General features: G+C 36.1%; 1 protein-coding gene across 3 annotated transcripts in view; it reads left to right on the forward strand.

The window, feature by feature from the left end:
• The window catches only part of MTBP (MDM2 binding protein), an 85,735-nt gene that overhangs the window by 54,289 nt on the left and 9,420 nt on the right, over positions 1 to 22,026 (forward strand). For 2 of the 3 annotated variants that reach the window (XM_058698933.1, XM_058698931.1), the window contains exons 14-17: positions 2,957 to 3,118; positions 9,037 to 9,154; positions 13,778 to 13,933; positions 16,879 to 16,974. In XM_058698933.1, the coding sequence (XP_058554916.1) occupies positions 2,957 to 3,118; positions 9,037 to 9,154; positions 13,778 to 13,933; positions 16,879 to 16,974 (532 nt within the window). The remainder of the gene's footprint in view (positions 1 to 2,956; positions 3,119 to 9,036; positions 9,155 to 13,777; positions 13,934 to 16,878; positions 16,975 to 22,026) is intronic. The other variant, XM_058698932.1, reaches the window with a different exon arrangement.

Raw genomic sequence — 22,026 nt, forward strand, 5'->3', positions numbered from 1 at the left:
TGGTCAGTGTTTAGTTTTAACATTATTATCACTATATAAATAAGTTTACCACTGAGTCTTGCAATATATGATGATAATTACCTCTCTTGTATAATCTTTGTTTTTCTTATGATGTGGATGATCATTTTTATTTGCCCATTCTTTTGTACAGGCAAAATATTGTTACTTTTCCAGAGGCTCCAACATTTTTCTACCTACTTAATAAGTTCATTATATGTTCAAACACAGTTCCTTTTTATTTCTCGTCATTTTTTTTTCCAGAGTGTTTACTATTTTTCTCTGTTGTGTTCAGGTTGCTTCTTAGACCTCTTGACTTCTGAGACACTTCTCTTTTCTTCTTTTCTTCTTTTGGAGTCTCCTTTTTTCCAGACTCCTTGTCTTCCTTCTTGGATTACTCCCTTGTTTGGTTGGTGACTATCTTTTAGTAACTACTTGAATAAAAGTTCATGGATCATAATTTTTTTTGAGTTCTTGCTTACCTGAAAATATCTTTACTTGATTGACAAGTCATAAATACTTCTAGGTTGAAAACTATCTACCTTCGGAATTTTGAAGATGTTACTTTATTGTCTTCTACATGGTCGTGTTCCTATTGAGAAATCTAATGCCTATTTTTATCCTTTGTAGTGCTTTATTTTTGGTTTATTTGATTTTACTCCGTTCTGGAATCTTTATCTCCAGAAGCTTTACTCTGAATCATAGTGTGTATGTATTTGCTGTCCTCTCCCTCTGCCCCCAGTTTTTTAAGTTGTCCATTCAATGAGCCATTTCAATATAAGATTCACATTCTTACATCTGAAAATTTTTATCTCTTTAAGAATTTCTTTCCCTTTCTCTTTTTTTCTCTTTCTAGAACTTTTATTAATTATATATTGGTTTTTCTGGACAGAATACCCAATTTTCTTTCCTATTTCCATATTGTTTTTTGTTCTAGTTTCTGGACAATATCTGGCATTTTATTTTAAGCCCTTTTATGGTATGTTTAAAATTTGAGTTCTCATGTACTTAATTTTAAAAAGTCTTTTTCGGGGCGCCTGGGTGGCGCAGTCGGTTAAGCGTCCGACTTCAGCCAGGTCACGATCTCGCGGTCCGTGAGTTCGAGCCCCGCGTCAGGCTCTGGGCTGATGGCTCGGAGCCTGGAGCCTGTTTCCGATTCTGTGTCTCCCTCTCTCTCTGACCCTCCCCCGTTCATGCTCTGTCTCTCTCTGTCCCAAAAATAAAAATAAAAAACGTTGAAAAAAAATTTTTAAAAAAAATAAAAAGTCTTTTTCTTGTTCATCAATTGTTCCTTTATCAAAGCATTGATTATTTCTATGAGAATATTAATGATAGCAAGCTTTCTTTTGTTTTCTGCAATGTTTTTTTGTTTTTTGTTTGTTTGTTTTTTCCTGCTGGGCTCTTTTTTCCTCTTTGCTTGCTTTAGTCTTTCTTTTCATCTTAGATTTTTTCCTATTTTGAGGGTTGCAATAAATAAACCTCCTTACCCACCCAGTTGAGAAATAAACGTAAAAACACACAGATGGAAATAAATAACAGGTAAAAGCTTGATTGAAGGATATGACTTTTTAGATCTATGGCCAGGTGAATTTTCTGATACATAACCCAGAATTGAATTTCTCCCTCTTGAATGAAGAGCTAGGCAACTGAAAAGCTAGGCCCTGTTGGGGCAGGGCCCTTATCACATTGCAGAGAGCATAAATTCTGAGAACCTGCCAGCTCAGAGGAAGGTTGGGGAGAAGGATCTGATCAGTGAATGCCTTGTTTCTTCTCCAGACTAGCTCCAAGAGTGACAGCTGGGAGAAGGGAGCTACAGGTGTTACTGAATTAAAGTCTTACATGTGTAAACATAAGACCGTGGAAATGCAGAGTCCCCGCTCTCCTCAACACCTTTTCTTAAATGTCTAGTTACTCGTTTCTGTCTGTCCTGTTTTAAATGGGAAGCTTTGTGGACTTTAGTCTAATATACTGTCTGGCAAGCTGTACTGTAGAGTGGTGGAGTGACAAGTCAACATTTTGCTTGTGAGCTCCTGTCCCTACCTCTGCCTCAATATCAGGACCAAGCTCTTTTCTCTGGGGGCGTTCAGTTTTTCAAAAGCGGAATCCTTTCATCTTTCTTGGGAAGCATTTATACCTCCTAGCTTTCTGGCTACAGCACTTGGAGTTGGACCTTTTAGGATATAGACCTCTATTTAATCCCCCAGTTTTAGCCCCAGCTTCAGTGCTACCTTTCGGTGTGCCTGATGACACCAGTAGGCTGGGACTCTTTTTCAGCTTCCTCCCCCCAAAATGAGAACAGCCTCCTGGCTGTGAGGGGCGGAGGGTGGGGTGAAGACCTTTATTTAGTTGTCTCCTCCTTTTCTAAACATCCATGCGTCCAGTCCTAGTTTAACCTGGATCTCACCGTCATCTTCTCATACCACATAGTAGTGCTTTTGCAGGCACCCAGTGGACCCTTCCTGTCCTGTACCAACTCAGTTACTGTTCCACCATCGTCTCTTCTTCTAAAATGTCAAAAACTGTCATTATTAATTGTTTCTGCTTTTGTTGTCCTTTTTTTATTCCTTTGTTGTAGATTTAGGTTTTAGGAAGGAGAAGAAATAGATGGAATTGGTCAAGTGACCACATGTAACTGAGAGTCTTACAGGTTTTATTTTCACATAAACACCAACGTCCTTAATGGTCTGCAATATATTCTGAAAACTTGTAAACTATATATTTACCATTTATCACTTGTTGGCATTAACAGATTATTCTAGTTTTGTTTATCTCACATAACTGGAAATTCTGTCATTACCTACAAATGGGATTAAAAGGAAAATAGGCATGTTGATTTGCTGGAGAAATTCAACTGTTTTACTTTTGAAAACATTTCCCATGAAAGAGTAGTGGATGTACTTCTAGAGAGGCTTTAAAATAATAGGCATATGGTTAATTATATTGTTTTGTTGTCTTACAGAAAGGAGAAAGTTGGCAAAGCAGCCTGAAGTAGTTTCTGTTGATGAACTCAAAAATCTGTTAGTACTCACAAGGGAACACTTTGTAGATCATTTTGATGCTTTTCTTCCTAAAACAATTTCAATAAAGACAGACAAAATTAAAACCTCCGATATGTCAAATGGTAAGTTTTTTGTTGGTTTAAATATTGGTTCTTTTTGTATGTTTGGCATTTATTATAGTGATTTATCATTAAAACTAATAAAATGTCGGTCAAATCAAGATGTATCTTATAAATTTAATTAGTAATATATATTTGCATAGTCAAGTATGGTGTGTATATATGATGAACTATTTCTCATCATTTGAATATTAAAAAGTTTCTGATCACTCCTTTTTTTTTTCTAAGTTTGTTTGAGAGAGAAAGAGCTCATGCATGTGTGTGTGTGTGGCGAGCAGGGGAGGAGCAGAGAGAGAGGGAGAGAGAGAAAATCCCAAGCAGGCTCCATGCCGTCAGCACAGAGCCCGACACGGGGCTTGATCTCACAAATGGTGAGATCATGACCTGAGCTGAGTTAAGAGTCAGATGCTTAACTGACTGAGCCACCCAGGCATCCCAATCACTCCTTTCTTTAAGGAGGTTTTTGAGCAGAGGGAGAAGCATTTTAAGGTGGTTCCTCTTACTGCTTTTACGAAGCTACTAGAAAGGGTGGATTTCTATTAAGTTACGTTTTTATAAGATAAGAATAGTAGGACCTACGCAGTAAATTTACTATAGTTAAAACTATATACAGTAAGATGCTCCACATTTGCCATTCATTGTAGCAGGAACAGTCACCAGACTTCACTGAAGGAGCAGGATACCATTTCTGTATTCATTTGCATTTTTGTCCTATTTTCCTGGTTCCTATTCTTGTGATGAATTTGAATGGAGTGAAGCTTTACAGGATCTAACAAGAAAGCATTTGGTGATTGCCTAGCATTTTAAAAGTCCAGGATAATTTTTTGTTTTTATTCCATGAGAATCCTTTTTTATTCCATAGGTTAATAAGAAAATGACCAAAGAATCAAGTTAACAGTAATGTTTGTTGAATGAGTTTTCTGTTTTTGACACCATAAAGGTACACAAAAACTTTATGGCTTATGATCTGTTTTGAAAGCAAAATGCAAATACAGCATGCTGTGACATTTCAAGAGCCCAGGCCCTGGAGCTAGAGTGCCAGGGCTCAAATCTGAGTTTTGTCGCTTGTTAGCTGAATGTCTTTGGGCAGTTTTTCCGCCTCCTCATGCTTCTGTTTCCTCATGTTTTAAATGGGATTAATATCACCCACTTACTAGGGTTATTGCGAGGAGTAGACGAGTTGATGCATAAGCAACACAATGGATGCCAAAAACCTGTGAGCTGTTATTTGTATTATCATTATCATCATCATTACGGATCAGTAACAAAGTTCAATAGCAATGCAGAGTAATGTCAAAGATGTTGGAGACAGTGTAAGGTTCCTTGTAAATGGGGGATATGTTCAATAAAGAGACACAGCTTCTTGGTTGCAACATGGGCTCTGGAACCAGACTAACAAGGTGGAAGCCGCTCTGCAGCTTACTTGCTATATGACTTTGGGCAAGTTTTCTAACCTCTCCGAGCTTCAAGTTATTTTTAATATTTAAATCGGAAATGACAAAGGTTGTTATGAGGATTAAATGAATTATTTATAAATTGCTTAGAAAGTTGCCTGGTATGCATATATTTTCACTCTTTTGTGGATCCTGAGAAACTTAACAGAAACCCATGGGGGAGGGGAAGGGGAAAAAAAAAAAAAAGAGGTTAGAGTGGGAGAGAGCCAAAGCATAAGAGACTCTTAAAAACTGAGAACAAACTGAGGGTTGATGGGGGGTGGGAGGGAGGGGAGGGTGGGTGATGGGTATTGAGGAGGGCACCTTTTGGGATGAGCACTGGGTGTTGTATGGAAACCAATTTGACAATAAATTTCAAATATTGAAAAAAATAAAAAAATAGACAAAAAAAAAAAGAAAGTTGCCTGGTATGAAGTGCCATATATTAGTTTTTAAGTTAATGAATGTGAGTTTAGAGGAAAGGAATATAACAAGGGTAGAATAGTCACAGAACACTTTGTTAGGAGCCAAGGGACTCTGATGTAGGTCTTGAGTGATTCATGGGTTCTAGAGAGAGCGGAGAAGATAGGATTTTCCAGGGAGAAGAAGTAATATACCCAGAGTCATGGAGGTAAGAAAGGGCAAACTGAGACCAAGAGAGAAGTTGGCCTAATCAGAGGATTTGTACAGGAGATAACAGTTGGAAGGTAGGAAGGGCTGAAATAATTGTTTTTTTGTAAGTAAGGATATGTATCTTCTAGTTACCCATAGAAAGTCAAGTTCTAGGACACTATTAACACACTGAGTTATGGGGTGCTCATCTTAAAATGTAAGTCAGATTATATCACTCCTTTGCTCAAACCTTTGCCATTACTTTCCATTATACATAGAATGTGTCATCCTTAACATGGCTTACAAAAGCCCTACATGATGTCTGCCCTCATACTAGCTTCTAGAATTCTAGCTTCCTCCTGTGTCACATTTCTGTTTCCTTAGTACCACAGAGAGTCTTTCCGTTCCTTGAGCACATCACATCCCTTTCCATCTTGGGAACTATATACATACAGTATCCTCTTTCTGGAATACTTTTCTCCCAGTCTTTTCCTGATGAACTGACAGTCATTCTTCAGACTTTGACTTAAATGTTAACTTCCTGAAAGGTTTTCCCAGACCTTCCTCACTTTAAGTTGATTCCTCTTGTACTCATTTTCTGTATCTTTCTTTGAATTATTTTTTACATTTTAAATTATATACTATGTATGTAATTTTGTATTAATTGTGTGTCTTTATTCTGAACCATATGTTCTTTGAGAATAAGGAGTGTGCCTGCTTACTGTCTCCAATACCCTAGAGCTTAGTACAGTACCTGGCACATAGGAATTCATTTCTCCCCAAATAATGTTGAACAAATGAAAGAAACCTTGAAGTTTGTTTGTTGTTTTTTTTTTTTTTTTTGGAGCCCGAACTGAAATTTGACAGGTTATATATTTGAACATGACTCCTCTAAGAATGAAGTTTTGATTTTTAACATTCTTAGTAGCTTTTGTTTCAGTAAATACATCTATATGTGAATTATACAGCAAAAGAAGCAATAAGGTCAATCATGTTTCATATTGTGACCCATTGTTTAACAACCACGCTCATTAGGAATTATTGACAATCGTTAGAGTTATTGATCTGCTTTCTTTTTCTTTCTTTCTTTCTTTTTTTTTTTTATAAAATCTCTAGCATATATAACAAATAAAAATCAGCATGGAGAAAATGTCTTGATCTAACCATTTTATATAATCATTGCCACAGAGTTGCTAAAAACTTACAGTGCCAAATGTGATATCTGAACTCCAAAATGCAGTAACTGTCTCCTTCACCTCAGACCACTGGGGACATAAACACACTGTATAAATGGGTTTTCTAGGTAATTTTATAAGATCACAGTTTTATTATTTCAAATATTTTAGTAAGAATCTCCTAGTATGTGTTTATAATTCTTGCTTTATTAAACAGAATATGCCAATTACAATGTGACCTTTTCTTTGTGATTTATTCATATTTATGTATATCAGGTTGTAATGGCCTATATTACTATTCACATATTTTCATCTGCAGTATTACTTCCTTCTTGTTTGCTGTGATTTGTGTAGGGAAGGTTTTGAATCCCTATTTCCCTATAGAATCACTTTTATTTCTTTGTTTCTCCCGTAAAGTAAAACGCTTTTTTTTAAAGAAGCAATGTTCTTGGTTTCTCGGAGGCCCTTTTTGTGCTTTTTGGTTGTCAGCATGTCCTGGTGTCCTGACTGCCACAAAGATAAAATATTGTGTCTTATTTTACTGTAAGAATTCAATTAGATTATTCCCCAAAAGTGCATCTGAATGTTTGTTTAGCCTCTGTCATTTATATTTATGTAAATTGTATAGCTGGAGTGAACAATTAATTATATTGTAATATTTAGGAACAATAATGTTTACTTTTATTTAACATTCTTGTATTCTTTTGTGAACTCAGCGTGTAAATGTTCAGATCTGCTAATGATATTTTCTTTATACTTTTAGTGGAAAGCCATGTCAACATTAAAAAGTAGATTATTTCATTATAAAGCTATTGCTGTATAAAATATTTCAGTACCCTTCAGAAATGAGAAGTGGTATTTTTGGATGGTGTTTGCTGGGAACCATCCACTGTAGTAATTAAAGATATTTTAAAATGTTCAAGGCTAGGGGCGCCTGGGTGGCGCAGTCGGTTAAGCGTCCGACTTCAGCCAGGTCACGATCTCGCGGTCAGTGAGTTCGAGCCCCGCGTCAGGCTCTGGGCCGATGGCTCGGAGCCTGGAGCCTGTTTCCGATTCTGTGTCTCCCTCTCTCTCTGCCCCTCCCCCGTTCATGCTCTGTCTCTCTCTGTCCCAAAAATAAATAAAAAACGTTGAAAAAAAAATTAAAAAAAAAATAAAATGTTCAAGGTTAAATAGCTTAATAAATAAAGGGAAAAGAGCATGTAATTGGCTTCTATTTTCATTTATGTTTATTTTTTTTCTTTCTCGTATGTAAAAACTCCTTTACTAAATCATCATTTTGTAAGACCCCCAAAGTATAAAATGGGTATTTTTGTCAGAGCTGATGGTTAGTCAAACAACTGATGTCCATTAATTTTCAGTTAATTTATTAGAACAGTGTGTAATAGTTCAAAAAAAAATTTTTAAATAAGATAGTTTTGGAATCCCAAAAGTAGTACAGTTAGTAATTTTTCCAGTGTTAAATAGTTTGGATGTACTAATAATTTATCATTTGAATGGAAGCTGTCTCTTTAGGTTTTTGATGAGAATTGTGATGTTTTAGCAATCTCTGTGTTGGTTCATTGTAACATAGTAACTAGAAAGATAAGCACACTCTTACATAAAATATTTTACTAGCCGTGAAATAACACTTAATGTTAGCGATTTACTTGAAGATGTATATGTTAAGGCATCTTACGTTAATGGATAAGTGAGAATTCTTTCTAAGGTAACCTTTATCTGAGAACATCATATGTTATTTACTATATTATCATACTTTTGAGAATGAAGTAATCTCTTTTCAAGATATGAAATTTTCCAAATAATGCTATTAATTCCTGTTCCTGGAATGAAAATCACATAGTATATCCAGTATATTCTCCATACAGTTGCCTCCTTTTCATTTAGTTTCACAAAAAAATAACAAAGTTACGCTTTTATTCACAGGAATCCTCATAGTGCTAATTCGTTTTCTGAATTCTAGGGCATAACTTTTTTCTTTCTTTCTTTTTTAAGTTTATTTATTTTGGAAGAGACAGAGACATGGGTGAGTGGGGAAAGGACACGGTGAGAGGGAGACAGAGAATCCCAAGTAGGCTTTGCAGTGCTATTGCAGAGCCTGACGTCAAACCTAGGGATCTGTGAGATCATGACCTGAGATGAAACCGAGAGTCGATGTCAACCGACTGAGCCACGCAGGTCTCCCTAGTGCATAACTTTTCTTATGAGGAAACAGTAAAGTAGGCAAAGCTTAACAGTGTTGTTTTTTTTTTTTTTTCATTTCCAAAAAACTTTTTTTTTAATGTTTATTTTATTTTTGAGAGACAAACAGGAAGTGAGTGGGGGGTGGGGGGAGGCACAGAGAGAGGGAGACACAGAATGCAAACAGGCTCCAGGCTCTGAGCTGTCAGCACAGAACTGGATGCGGGGCTTGAACTCATGAACTGTAAGATCATGACCTGAGCTGAAGTAGTACGTTTAACTGACTGAGCCACCCAGGTGCCCCCCAAAAACTTTTCAATGGCATTTTGCTTGGGCCATCAGAGATATCCTTAATGAATGCCTGAGATAAGTACTATACAATTAATCCAACATGGCTTTATATATATACATGTACACATGCACATGGATGGATGGATGGATCTACATGTATGCATTTTTATATAACAAAATTTAATATGTTAATCACTTTCAGTACTTATGTATGTTTCTTTTGCTTTAGACATCAGTTCAGTGGAACCTGGTTCTTCAAGTCTAATGGAAACCAATCCCCTGGAATGGCCAGAAAGGCATGTTCTTCAAAATTTGGAAAGTTTTGAAAAAGCTAAACAAAAAATGAGGTAATATTTAAATAGCTCAGTATTTTTAAATAACATTTTTTTTTCTTAATCCTTAAGTTTAGTGTTTATGAAATACAGGTAGTTTCTAGTTTTATTAAAAGGAAATATATGCAGGGGCGCCTGGGTGGCTCAGTCGGTTAAACATCTGACCAACTCAGGTCATGATGTCACAGTTTGTGGGCTCAAGCCCTGCATCAGGTTCTGTGCTGACAGCTCAGAGCCTAGAGCCTGCTTTGGATTCTGTGTCTCTCTCTCTCTCTGCCTCTCTCCCCTGCTCACACCCTCTGTCTCTCTCTGTCTCTCAAAAAGTGAATAAAAATGTTTAAAAAATTAAAAAAAAAAAAAAAAGAAGGAAATCTATGCATCCTGTAAGCAGTAGGTAGAGTGTTTACAGAGTAGAATGTTGAGAAAGTAACTGTTCTTCCTGACCTTCTTCTTGTACCTTCTGGATGTGCATAATCATAGTTAACATTTTAGTGGATGCCTTCCCAGACCATATGGGTGTTAGAAAGTAGACTAGAGACAGTAAAGTATCGCCTAAACTGGGAAGGCACTTTGAGATGGAAAAACAAAGCAAGCCACTCCATACCTTCTACACAGTTTTGTTCAGCGTAACTCACTGACAGGGTTTCAGGCTGATGACAATCCAGTGCTTAGCTATTCTCCACAAAGTCTGGACCTTAATCCACAGATTTTGTAGAGTGAGGGGATAGGCAGAGGTCATTGTAAGAGGTCAAAGTGTTTAACATTTAGCTGACCTCATGGAGCCATCTGTGTGCCAGAGGTCGAGAGAGGGGAAGAAACTCTGCTATCTCTACTAGTTGTCTGAACAACATTAGGGAAGATCAGAACAAGCCTTTCCACATTCTGGTCAGGGCATACGTTAACCTCTGAGAGGCTGGAAACATGAGAGAAGTCGTCGCATGAACTAGATGGAGCCAAAGATGGGATCAGTATTATCAGAACTCTTACATCTGGGATACTTTCTTGACCTTTGCTTTCATCTTTTTTGTTGTTGTTGTTGTTGTTGTTTTTGATAGCCCTGTTTTAAATTCCTAATAATTCTTTTTTGTTCTCAGCTCCCGTTTTTTTCATTAGCAACCTCTTCTTTTATTAATAATGAGAATTCAGGAGATACTAACAGGATGTTAATTGGAATCTTCTTTTAACTTGTTATATCTGTTCCTTGGATATCTCATTATCCTTTGGATCTGTTCTGTTTGTTCCTCTGGTGTTTTTCTCTTATGTGTATCTTTCCTCCAGCGCCTGTCTGGTGGTCCTTGATTGTTTCTAGCTTGGAATTGAGTACCAAGCTGCTTTATATAGGTAGTTGGTGTTTATTTTCTCCAAGTGTAGACCTGTTGCCTGCCTGCTGTCACCTGAATGTTGGGAGTGGGGAGATGCAGGGTGGAGCATCCCTGGTAGACTTCACTGTAGGGCACCTGTGGGGGTTCCAAAAGGGAGGCAGCCTTGGTCCTTCACTCAACACTGCAATAACAGGGCTTTATTCTAGGGGCATTGACACTGAGACTGGGACAGACACAGTTCTGGATCTTCGAAGAGAACAGTTTCTCTGTTTTTCACTTGGAGATAAAATTGCAAGGGTAAAGGGAGGTGTGAGAGGGTGATACTTGAACAACTGTTCTAGTAGGGTTCTTAAAATACATTGCCTGATTTCTGCCTGTTGCCACTCAGCCCAAGTGTAGTCTCACCATGGCTTTGTGGGATGGGAGGAAGACAGATTCTATGTTTTTTTGTAGACTTCTCTCTAGCTCTCATTTACATGCTTGCTCTAGTTTATTCCTTTGTTTGGCCCACCATTTTTTCACCTTTCGTTTCTTAACCTTCTTATGAATTTAGTGACTGGCACTTCATCATTGTGATTTCCATTTGTTTTGAGTGGGGAGGTTAACATGTATGTTTAATGCACCATCATCTTGAACTAGAAGCTTGTTTGTCATTCAAGATCTAGATCAAATACCACCTTTCTCTTAAGTCGTTCATAAACGTTGCAACTCAGTGTTCTCTTTCTTCATTAAGCACCCAAGGACTGTATCACTACTTCCTTCATGAAACTTGTTTTATTGTACTTTTTATACCTCATTCTGCATTGGTGTATCTGTCTCCTTTCACTGCCCTCACCTCCTTTCTCCTACTCAAGGCATACCTGTATACTAAATTACAAGCAGTGATGATGAGTCTATACATTATCATCAGTGAACTCTTTTTAGTATCTCACGATGATATTTACAAAGTCATTGCTCAAATACTTATGAGTGTATCACCATATGGGGAGATATCATCGAATTCTTGATTAGGAACAAAAGTTATGTTGCAGATATTCAGATTTGTATTTTGTTAAAACAGGCTTAACTGGATCATTAAGGAATATCCCGTAGTGAAATTCAGAAGTCATAAGAATTTGGCTTTGGACAAACTCACCTGTTGTGTGACTTTGTTGCCTCATCTTTAAGATAAGAATAACAATCCCAGTTCTGCTTCAAAGTTGTCAGTGTTTAATGAGATAATGTATGAAAAAATACTTTGTAACCTTGAAAACACTGAACAAAATAAAGTGCTATTATTTAATTTATTTATTTAGTTATTTTAACCTAAGTCCTATCCTGTATATATTTTAGCTATATCTTGGTGGTGTAATTTATCATAAACTGGACTTTTAAATTGCTTTGGGAGGCACCTGAACGGTTCATTTGGTTGAGAATTTGGCTCCTGATTTTGGCTCAGGTCATGACCTTGTGGTCCAGGGTATTGAGCTCCCCATAGGGCTCTGTGCTGACAGCATGGAGCCTGCTTGCGATTCTCTCTCTCCCTCTCTCTCTCTGCCCCTTCCTTGCTCATGTATGTGTGTGTGTGTGTGTGTGTGTGTGTGTGTGCGCGTGCGTGCGTATGCACGCATGCTCTATCTCTCAAAAAAAAAACTTAAAAAATATTTAAAATATTGCTTTGATATCCTTGTGTCCAGGGTTCTATGTAAAGGCAAATTATACACATCCTCATTGCATCTAGCCTGTAAGATGACTGGGAGTTATATTCATTAAGAAACCTTTGTGAGTCACTGTTAGAGAATAGCTATGTAGAAATTAAATTAAACTCATAACGTAGCTCCTGCCCTCCTAGGGAATGAAGTTTAGAGAAAATATTTGTGTATTTTCTTGTTCCACTCTTTTTATTAGATTTATATTTTCAATTTAAAAATAAAGGGGATAGGAGGGGGAGAGGGGCACTGTTGGTAGATTATTGATCTTTAATGTATAGAAATAGGAGTCTAAAACCATAATGTCAACATTTTAATCATATAATCGCCACTAAAAATGCTGGATTGGAGTAATAAAATAATCAGGGAATAGGTGAATTACTATGAAGTCAGGAAATTAATTTTCTGTGCAGGTATTGAAAGATTTGCACTTTGGTGACAGAGCAGTAGCATGATCTGTGATAGTGCTTGATAAAACCGTTAGCATTCTCTGAAACTACAGTATTTTCCTTTTTCTAGTTTTTAAACTTCTGTGAGTTTTTGGGTCCTTCGCAGAGTGATAGAGTAGAAATAGTACCTAATTCAGAGTCACTCTAGTTCTGACTGTCATTTTATTTTATTTTATTTTGGTTTTAATTTTTTTTAACGTTTATTTATTTTTGAGACAGAGAGAGACAGAGCATGAACAGAGGGAGAGAGGCAGAGAGAGAGGGAGACACAGAATCCGAAACAGGCTCCAGGCTCTGAGCCATCAGCACAGAGCCCGATGCAGGGCTCGAACTCACGGACCACTAGTTCATGACCTGAGCCGAAGTCGGACGCTTAACCGACTGAGCCACCCAGGCGCCCCCTGACTGTCATTTTAAATGGCTGTGTCACCGTGGGCTTATGGCTTGTAATGCAAACCAATGTGTGTTAGTATCTTTATCTGAAAATTAGTAATAATGATTGTTTTCTGGGCTTGGTATGCTGACTTTCACTTTAGAAAGTACTTATTTTCAGGTGGTAACTTCATTTTGAGAGAAGAACTATTCTGTCTTTGTTAAGGAAATTTGTGAGGATTAAGAACATATTGTATGTAAAGTAGTTTGAGAAGTATAAGCTCTTGTATATATTTCAACTGTAATAATGATTCAGTGCTTATTCATAATGTTATAATCATGGCTAAGAGAAACCTTGGGGAGATTTCTGATTACTGTCTCATTTCATGGTTGTGCCTCAGGTAATCTTTCAAATTCATAGAAAATTGGAACATTTAGTCCCTACTGTCAAAATTTACGAGATTATGGGGTTTCCGAACGTACAAAACAGTTTAAAGTTTTATAGAATTGATAACTTCACACTCCTAAATAATCATGCCATCACTTATAAAGAATAGAATTATGTTTATATTAGTTAAGTAGTAACATTATTGCTGTGGTAACTGCAAGTTTCACCGTGACCTACGGGTTTTTAAAAATATACTTGTATACTAAATGATATACAAAGATTTTACATTATTTTCTTTCCTAAATAATAATTCTGTAGTTTTCTTTGTCTGTTGTTCTCGTTTCTGCTCACATCACCTTTTCCTGACTACGGTGAATTCTAATCCATTTTTAATTAATCTACATAACACTATTTCTCAGAACTGGTTCATTACCTCGTTCATCTGAACAGTTGCTGGGCCACAAAGAGGGTCCACGGGATTCAGTCACCTTATTGGATGCTAAGGAATTGCTGAAATTCTTTACTTCAGATGGATTACCAGTTGGAGATCTTCAACCTTTACAGATTCAAAAGGGGTAAGTTATAAACTTGTAATTGCCAGTTAACTTCTTAAAAATCATTTGTAAAGCACATTGCATCTCATTTCTTTAGTCAGTTGATGCCCTCTGCTGCTTAGGCAAAATTCTCAAGGATGATCCCAGTGTTCCTCACATTTTACCTTAGCCAATGTGCTACTGTTTTGTGGTATTGAATATAAGGAAAACAAGAAAGCAACCTCTGTTTACTCCTTGTAGAAGTCAGTAGCTTCTACTTTGTATACAAAGGACAATGCTTATTTAGAAAGAATTATAATTTGACTTGTAAAAAAGTTTTAATTCTTTTATCTGCGTTATTCTTTGGTTTTGATTTTGCCATTACCTGTCATGACACTGTCAGTCATGCCCAATATTAGCAAAAAGCACAGCCTTTCAACTGAAGAGAATGGAAAAGTACAATAAAAATGTTTTTGAAACTGTAATATTACTAAGAACTCAGTGTCTATATGAATAGTTTATAACTGATTTGACTTCCAAGACAACTTCCACTAAGTTACTAGTTAATATAATACTGGATGTTGCTAAAGTTGACTTAATGAATAGGTAAAATTGTGACATCGGTTACTCATGAGATTTGAATCATTTGTTCACCATCCCGATTTCTTTTTAATGTTAATCCATTATTTTGAAAACCTCCCAGAGGACCTTAAAAATTATAGATCGCTTTAATCACTTTTACAAAACTTGTTTTGGCAAATATTGATTTTAAAGGTAAATTTTGGAAGGCATTTCTTTCAAGGTAGTTATATTTCACAAATAATCCCGGAGCTCATTGCCTTTATGTGCATGTTCACAAGAGGGAGGCAGGGAGGGAGAGAGAAGGAGAGAGAAAAGGAACAACTTTGAAAACTTGAGGATCTTAATAATTCTGGGTCTTAATGACTTAATGATCTTAGTGACGTAAAAATTGTGTGATTTTTCCTTCCTCATAACTTTGAGAGATTGATAATCTTTTTCATGGGAATCAAGAAAGTGAAGAATTATATACACATTTTCATTTATATAGATTTTGCTCTTTTGAACAGAATGTCTTTCTAAATGCACTGATGGAGGATATACTCGTAGTGGAGATACACTTTTTTTTTTTTTTTTGGTAATTTGTGGGCAATTTACTTAGGAAAATTTGATATGGTTCCTTGGTGTTAGAATGACATCATTATCCAATATATCTTCTTTTTTTTTTTTTTTTTTTAATTTTTTTTTTTTTCAACGTTTTTTATTTATTTTTGGGACAGAGAGAGACAGAGCATGAACGGGGGAGGGGCAGAGAGAGAGGGAGGCACAGAAGCGGAAACAGGCTCCAGGCTCTGAGCCATCAGCCCAGAGCCTGACGCGGGGCTCGAACTCACGGACCGCGAGATCGTGACCTGGCTGAAGTCGGACGCTTAACCGACTGCGCCACCCAGGCGCCCCTCCAATATATCTTCTATTAATGTTAAAGTCGAACCATGAGCTTTCATAACAATGAATCAGGAACCTGTGGATTCATACTAAAATGTCTGCGTATGCAAGGAGCTGTTGAAATGTTAAAGTATAGGCATGACTCCTGTGTGTATACCAAAGAAATATTAAACACTGACAAAATACATATTTATTGAAACATTTCTTTTAGAAAGAACAAGTTCTGAGTAAAATTAAAGAAAAATACATAAAGTTGCTAAGAGGGTTGAAATAAGAAATGAGACACATGGGTAAAGGGAAGAAGTGAAATGCTAGGTGCCTGAATTGTTTTATATCAAGAAGTCATTCGTTTAATAATGAGTCATCAAAATACTGGTGTCATTAAATTAGTGTTACTAATTAGTGTTACTTTTTGTGGAACACTTTAAATGGACGCGTTAGAATATAATTCTGTTTTTAGGGCTCATTACTTAGCATATGCCTTACATTTTAATGTAATAATTTCAAATGCTTATTAATAGCAACCTAGGTAATTTTCAGTGGCAAGCGGGCAGTTTTTATTACTAAAGCCATAGTGGGGGAAATGTGAGAGAGCACAAGTATTTATGGTACTGTACAACCTGCTTGCCTTTCTATGTCCCATTTCCAAGTTTTCATTCTATTGACTATGTAAAGGCCACCACTGCATTGTTCTCCCATTCCCATATAACCTATTCTCCATCAGGAACATGATCCTGAGCATTGGAACAGTGCCTCTAAGCTCAGGCAGAGAAGCAGGGGTTGGTGGGAGTGGGTACCTACCAGAATAATCAGAAGAGCTTAACCTAATTGCAGTGACCTTTTTCTTCCTGAGATTTTGATACACCCCTGCAGGTCTGCATGTGGATGGGGTTGAGCATGAATATTTTATGTAAGCTCACCATATGATTAGTTCTCACCTACCTGCTGATTGAAAAACTACTTCAGAAGCAGAATTGAAGTCAGCAGTCTCTGTATCCTCTGGTATTTAACAGGATGCTAACTCTTAAAGTAGGTGTCAAGATGACTGCATTTCCAGGCAAAGAAAAATCTGGATCCCTTATAGTAGGAAGTAAATGCTTTGTTACCAAAAATTTCAAATTAACTTTATTCCTCCACAAAAAAGAATTTAACTAAATGCATAAACATTAGATGACTACACCGGGAAAAAAAATCCTTCAGATATAATGCAGCTTCTCAAATTTCCACTATAAATCATTTTTCATTCTTGATTTATCCATTTCTCAAAATAGTTTTGTGAAGTAAATAATAAAGAACATCATGACTTCAGAAACTTGAGGCACAGAAAATGCAAGTGACAAACCCACTTAAGGCTTAACTTTGTTTGATTTCCTTCTTAAGCTTTCTGATGTTACTTACACTTTATCCCATAGAAGATTCAATTATGGAGAAGGAAGTCAGATTTCTTCCTTTAGGTACCTTCTTGAACTTTCTCTTTGTCACTAAATAAACTTTAAATACAAATGAAAAACTTTTTGTTTTAGGGAAAAGACTTTTGTTCTGACACCGGAACTTAGTCCTCGGAAACTTCAGGGTTTACCTTTTGAAAAAGCCTCAGTATGTCATTATCATGGAATTGAGTAAGTTTTTATTTACACCTTACTCTTCTGTGTGTTGCTCATGAAGCTTTTCTTATGTGAGTGTAAAAGGTATCTGTACCAAAATGATATAAATTGAGATACAGAGCCAAAGAGAAAGTCTATCAAAAAGCGTTATAAAGCAAAACAGTGCATACACAAATTAAGAAATTGTCTTCGATTGTAAAAAAAAAAAAAAAGTTATGTGTGATGATTAATCAGTTTTTATAGCATTTAAACATTCTGTTATTAATCACCAGATATTTTAATCAAAATTATTGTGGTCCCTGTGTTATAAATGTGTATTTATACTAGTTCCTGTTCACTAATTACATTGTAATTGCTCAGTAACTATTAGATGAAATGTGTTCCCATTTGTAACACATTAATTGTGTATAAATTTTTATAGTGTTTTAATTGACCAGTCCGAATAAAATTTCAAAGGATTCTTTTGCATAAAGGTATTAAAAGTTTCTGAGCTAATGTGCGCATCTGCCATTTTCACAAGAACAAGAACTGGAATAATGATGATAAAATATTTGATGATAAATTTTCAAGCCTTGATGATTCATTTTGCAAAATATTTTACGTGCATAAAGCAAAACTTATTTTCTATTGGTTTTCCATAAATGAATAAGGACTTGATTTTACCTTAACGTTTAAGAAGCAACTTTATCAGTGATCACCTGAAGCATGCTATTTTGATTGGCTTCTAAACTTTTTTTTTTTAATTTTTCTTTCAATGTTTGTGTGAGAGCAAGGGAGAGACAAGTGAGTGGGAGAGGGGCAGAGAAAGAGGGAGACAGGGAAACCGAAAGAGGCTCCAGACTCCGAGCTGTCAGCAGAGCCCAATGCAAGCTATGCAGGGCTCGAACCCACGAACCGGAAGATCATGACCTGAGCCAAAGTAGGACGCTTACCCGACTAAGCCAGCCAGGTGCCCCGGCTTGTAAACTTAATGTTTATTTCACATAAACTTTAAAAATACTTTTCTGAAGGTCATTCATTCAGGGGCTAAAGATACAAAAGATAATTATTTCCCTAAGAAGCATATACTCTGTAGAGGAGAAAGAAAAAAACACTTAAGGTTAGTAGAATATAAGTAGTGTTAAAATACAGATGTCTGCTGAGTGGATGGAAGAAATAAATGGCAGGAAGTATTTGGGAGTATTTCAAAGAGGAAATCTGAACTAAATTTTAAAGAATGAATAGGAGATTACCTGACAAAAAAGACAATGTCTGGGTAGCAGCAAAGTGCAGAGGTACAGATTCTAGGAAGTGAAACCACATTTTTGTTTCTAAGAGTGATAAACATATTGTTCTGTAATGAGACCAAATCATGACGTCTGAAGGTCACTAGTGACATGGGAGGAAAGTTGATCTTTACTTTTGAGGAGTAAAAAACCTTTATTTTTATTTTTAAAGCATGAGGTTATATGCTTGGGTTTGTGCCATTGGAAGAAATCTCACTGGCTTTTGATAAATTGAGTTGAAGTATTTCAAGCAGGAGATGTTGAAGGACTAAAATACTATCCAGGCAGTGAAAATAGAAAGGAGATTTACAAACTTAAAGCTCTCTAAAGAACTTTAGGCCAAGTAGATGGTGGGGATGAGAAGGAAGGAGATAACAAGAATTTCTTTAGGGTTTCTAGCTCAGACACACTGGAAGGATGTTGGTACAACTGAGAAAATACAGATGGTCACAAAACACGTCATTTCTAGGCATATTTAGGTTCCATGCTATATTTGAATAAGATTTATTTCATTTAAAGAGTATGGATGTAAGCTTGACACTAGAGGCAAACTATCCAGTTATTTTCAAGCATCAAAATTAAACTCCCCATTAAAGTCAGGTGCCAGAAAAAGATACTGCCCTCACTGTTTTTTTTTCTTTTCCTCTGTCAACCATTGTTCTGAATGTTTCTGTTTTAACCATTGTTTGGTCCAATCAATTAAAATAAGGAAAACAAGAAAGGTTAAAGAAGTTGTATGTATTGAAAAGGAGACCATAAGAAGTTTTTGTTTTTGTTTTTTGTTTGACAGAGAAGAGACCTGAAAAATTATTAGAAGTGATAGAATTTGAAAAGTGGCCAGTGATGAAACATTTACAAGTCTAGTTTACTCTCAACCAACCATTTCCCATTTTAAACACTCCAAAAAAAGATCTCATTCAAAATAGCAAATAAAACCATAAATATTAGAAGTATTTTTGCAAGACATATAGAATGGAAAAAATTGCAAATACTCTATATTAGGGGACCTAAAAGCAACGTTGATTACTTAGGGGAAACATCCTTGTTTCCCTATACACAGATTCCATATTCTAAAGGCATCAGTTCTTCAGGAATACATGTAAATATTTAATATAATTCTTAACCTTGAAACTTTGGATGAAATAATTCTTTAATTTATCTGGTAAGCTTCCTCCCTTTTATTTAAAGAATGAAATACATTTTATCATATAACCAGAAAATTTTATTATAAAGCTAGACCTAAATAGGAAGTCCAAGGAAAAAAGCAAGTACACATTGGACTTTGATCTAATAGAGGAAGAATTTCAAATCAGAGAGCAAAAAGTGAAATATTCAGTAGATAATAGTGAGAACATGATTAAATACACAAATAAAAATAAATTAATTTAAGATGATTCTTAATTCACACCAAATATCAAAATAAATCCCAGATGTATTCAGAATTAAAAGTGAAAAATTGTGAAAGGAAAGAACTAGCATAAAATGTAGGGGAACATCTGTCCTAAATACAGGGAAGACTTTTTTATTCATTGTTCTAAAAAAAAAAAAGAATGATGTCTCCGAATTTTAAAACAGTGGTGTCAGTAATCAACAGAAACAAAAGAAATCCTTAAAGTAAGGATTAAACTGAGAAAAATATTGTTGAACATAAATGAGAAGGTATTTTCTTTTGTGGTTACAGAATGCTTTCAAACCAGTGAGAAAATAAAATAAATGCCCCTGTGGAAAAGCTGGCAAAATCTTGAGCTATGTGTTTATCAAAGAGGAAATACAAATGACTGATACACATGGCAAATTGTTTTTATCAACTCTTTTTTTATTTGCTTTTAAATTTACATGCTTAATGTAAATAGAAACAACGGGGAGGGTGCTTTTCACTTACAAAGTCCCGGTAGTAGTTAAGGAACAGGAAGGAGTAAGCCGGCTTCTAGAAGTGTAATTGTTATACCCTGTGTGGAGGGCTGCTCAGTAATTTAGCAAAACCCATGCAAATGTTTATAACATCAGGTTAATTCATTTAGCCTAATGAAAAAAAAAGTGATGTACACTGAAAGTTGTTATGCAAGGGTATTTTCCACAAGGTTATTTAAAACAAGGAACATTGGAAATGTCTAACTGTAGGGGCTTGGTTCAATACATTACAGTATATCCATAAAATAAAATTCTGTGCAGCCACCAAAGTGGCTAACATTAAAGAAGACTGATGAATATTGACAAGTATATGGAACAATCAGAACTGTCATACATTGCTGGTGGGGGTATGAAATGATGGATCTACTCCAGAGAAGGATCTGGCAGGTTCGTTATAAAACTAAACATACTCAGATCCTATGGCTCAGCAGTTCCAACACTAGGCATTTTCCCAAGAGAGAGAAATCACAACTCCACAGGAAGACTTGAACAAGATGGTACAGAGCAGTTTTATCCGTAATGGCCCCAGATTGGAAACAGCCTAGGGGTATGGCAGTACAATGGATAAAAACGCTGGTGTATGTAGGGAAAGCAATACTACAAAAACAACATGCTGTTACATGCAATAACATTGCACTTTTGTCTGCGTGTGGAAAAACAGTTGAAGTAAGAAGTTGAGGACTTTAAAACGAGCAATAGGGAGCTACCCACCCCCATAAACAAACAAATCTTTCTGTGACTCAGTTTCCTTTACATTTGTGGTCCTTAATCTGAGGACATGGAGATCACACTAATGAAGTTGTAGGAGGTGGGCACAATGAATCCAGAAGATTTGGGTATATAGTGTGGGGGGCCTATTATGTTCAACATGGGTAATGTATCTGCTTGGAACAAAATTCCAGTGGAATTTTAACATAAACATGAAGCTGAAAGGAGAGTTCTCTCTTTCTCATGTTGCTATAAACTTTTAGACTCCTTGAGCTCTTCTATACCCAGACATAAGGAATATTTGGAAAAAATACATATAAACTGTTCAAGTACAAATCAGTGTTTTCTTAAGGCAAAATGAAATATATCCTCTGTTGGCTCATTTGTCTGCTTTTACACCTATTTTATCCTGGAGTGTTAGGTACCACTGATTGTAAGATGCACTGTTTTCTTTAACAACAAATTAAACTCTGCTGTCAAACTGTGACAGTTGGCCACACCAGCCTCCTGTTGCTTTCAGATTTCTTTCATCTACCCCAAGAGATCTGGCAGTTTCTCCTGCCTTCATTGACATTGCTTGGTGTGTGCTAGGCAGTACCTTGCCTGTTATGTAGTTACCAAACAAAAATAGCCTCGTCTTCTTGGAGGTATTTTTCTTTCTTTGGATGCATAAAAGCATTTGGTTATGGTTTTGCAAGAAAATATTAGAAGTGTAAGTCATTCATCCAACTCTGAATATTCACTTCACTAATATCAAATGTGCACCCTGCTATTCTGTTTCTGTTCCTTTCTTATTTACAAAGTACTTTTTGTTTCAGTACCGGATCATTGTATAATCATTTGAAGACATTTTAAATGGCACAGTCCACAGGCACAGTACACATAATTCAGTTGAAGGAATGACATTATGAACAGCTGTGATCAAGAGATGTTAAAACTGGAAGGAAAATATCTGCATGTTAGAATTAAAATCTCAGAGTAGAAAAAAATATTCATTTGTATCTTTTTTCTCAAAAATTTTCTCTGGGCTCATCAGGCATTACATTACCTCTTGCCTACAACCTTTCTTAACACTCATGGTTCTTAATTTTGTTCTAGATTCTGTCGGTTGCCCAGAATAGAAACAGGACTCATCAGTGATCGTTAGGGTTACTGCTGATTTTTAATGAAGTGTGTTTTATTA

This window comes from Neofelis nebulosa, chromosome 14 (assembly GCF_028018385.1).
Source record: "Neofelis nebulosa isolate mNeoNeb1 chromosome 14, mNeoNeb1.pri, whole genome shotgun sequence".
Lineage (NCBI taxonomy): Eukaryota > Metazoa > Chordata > Mammalia > Carnivora > Felidae > Neofelis > Neofelis nebulosa.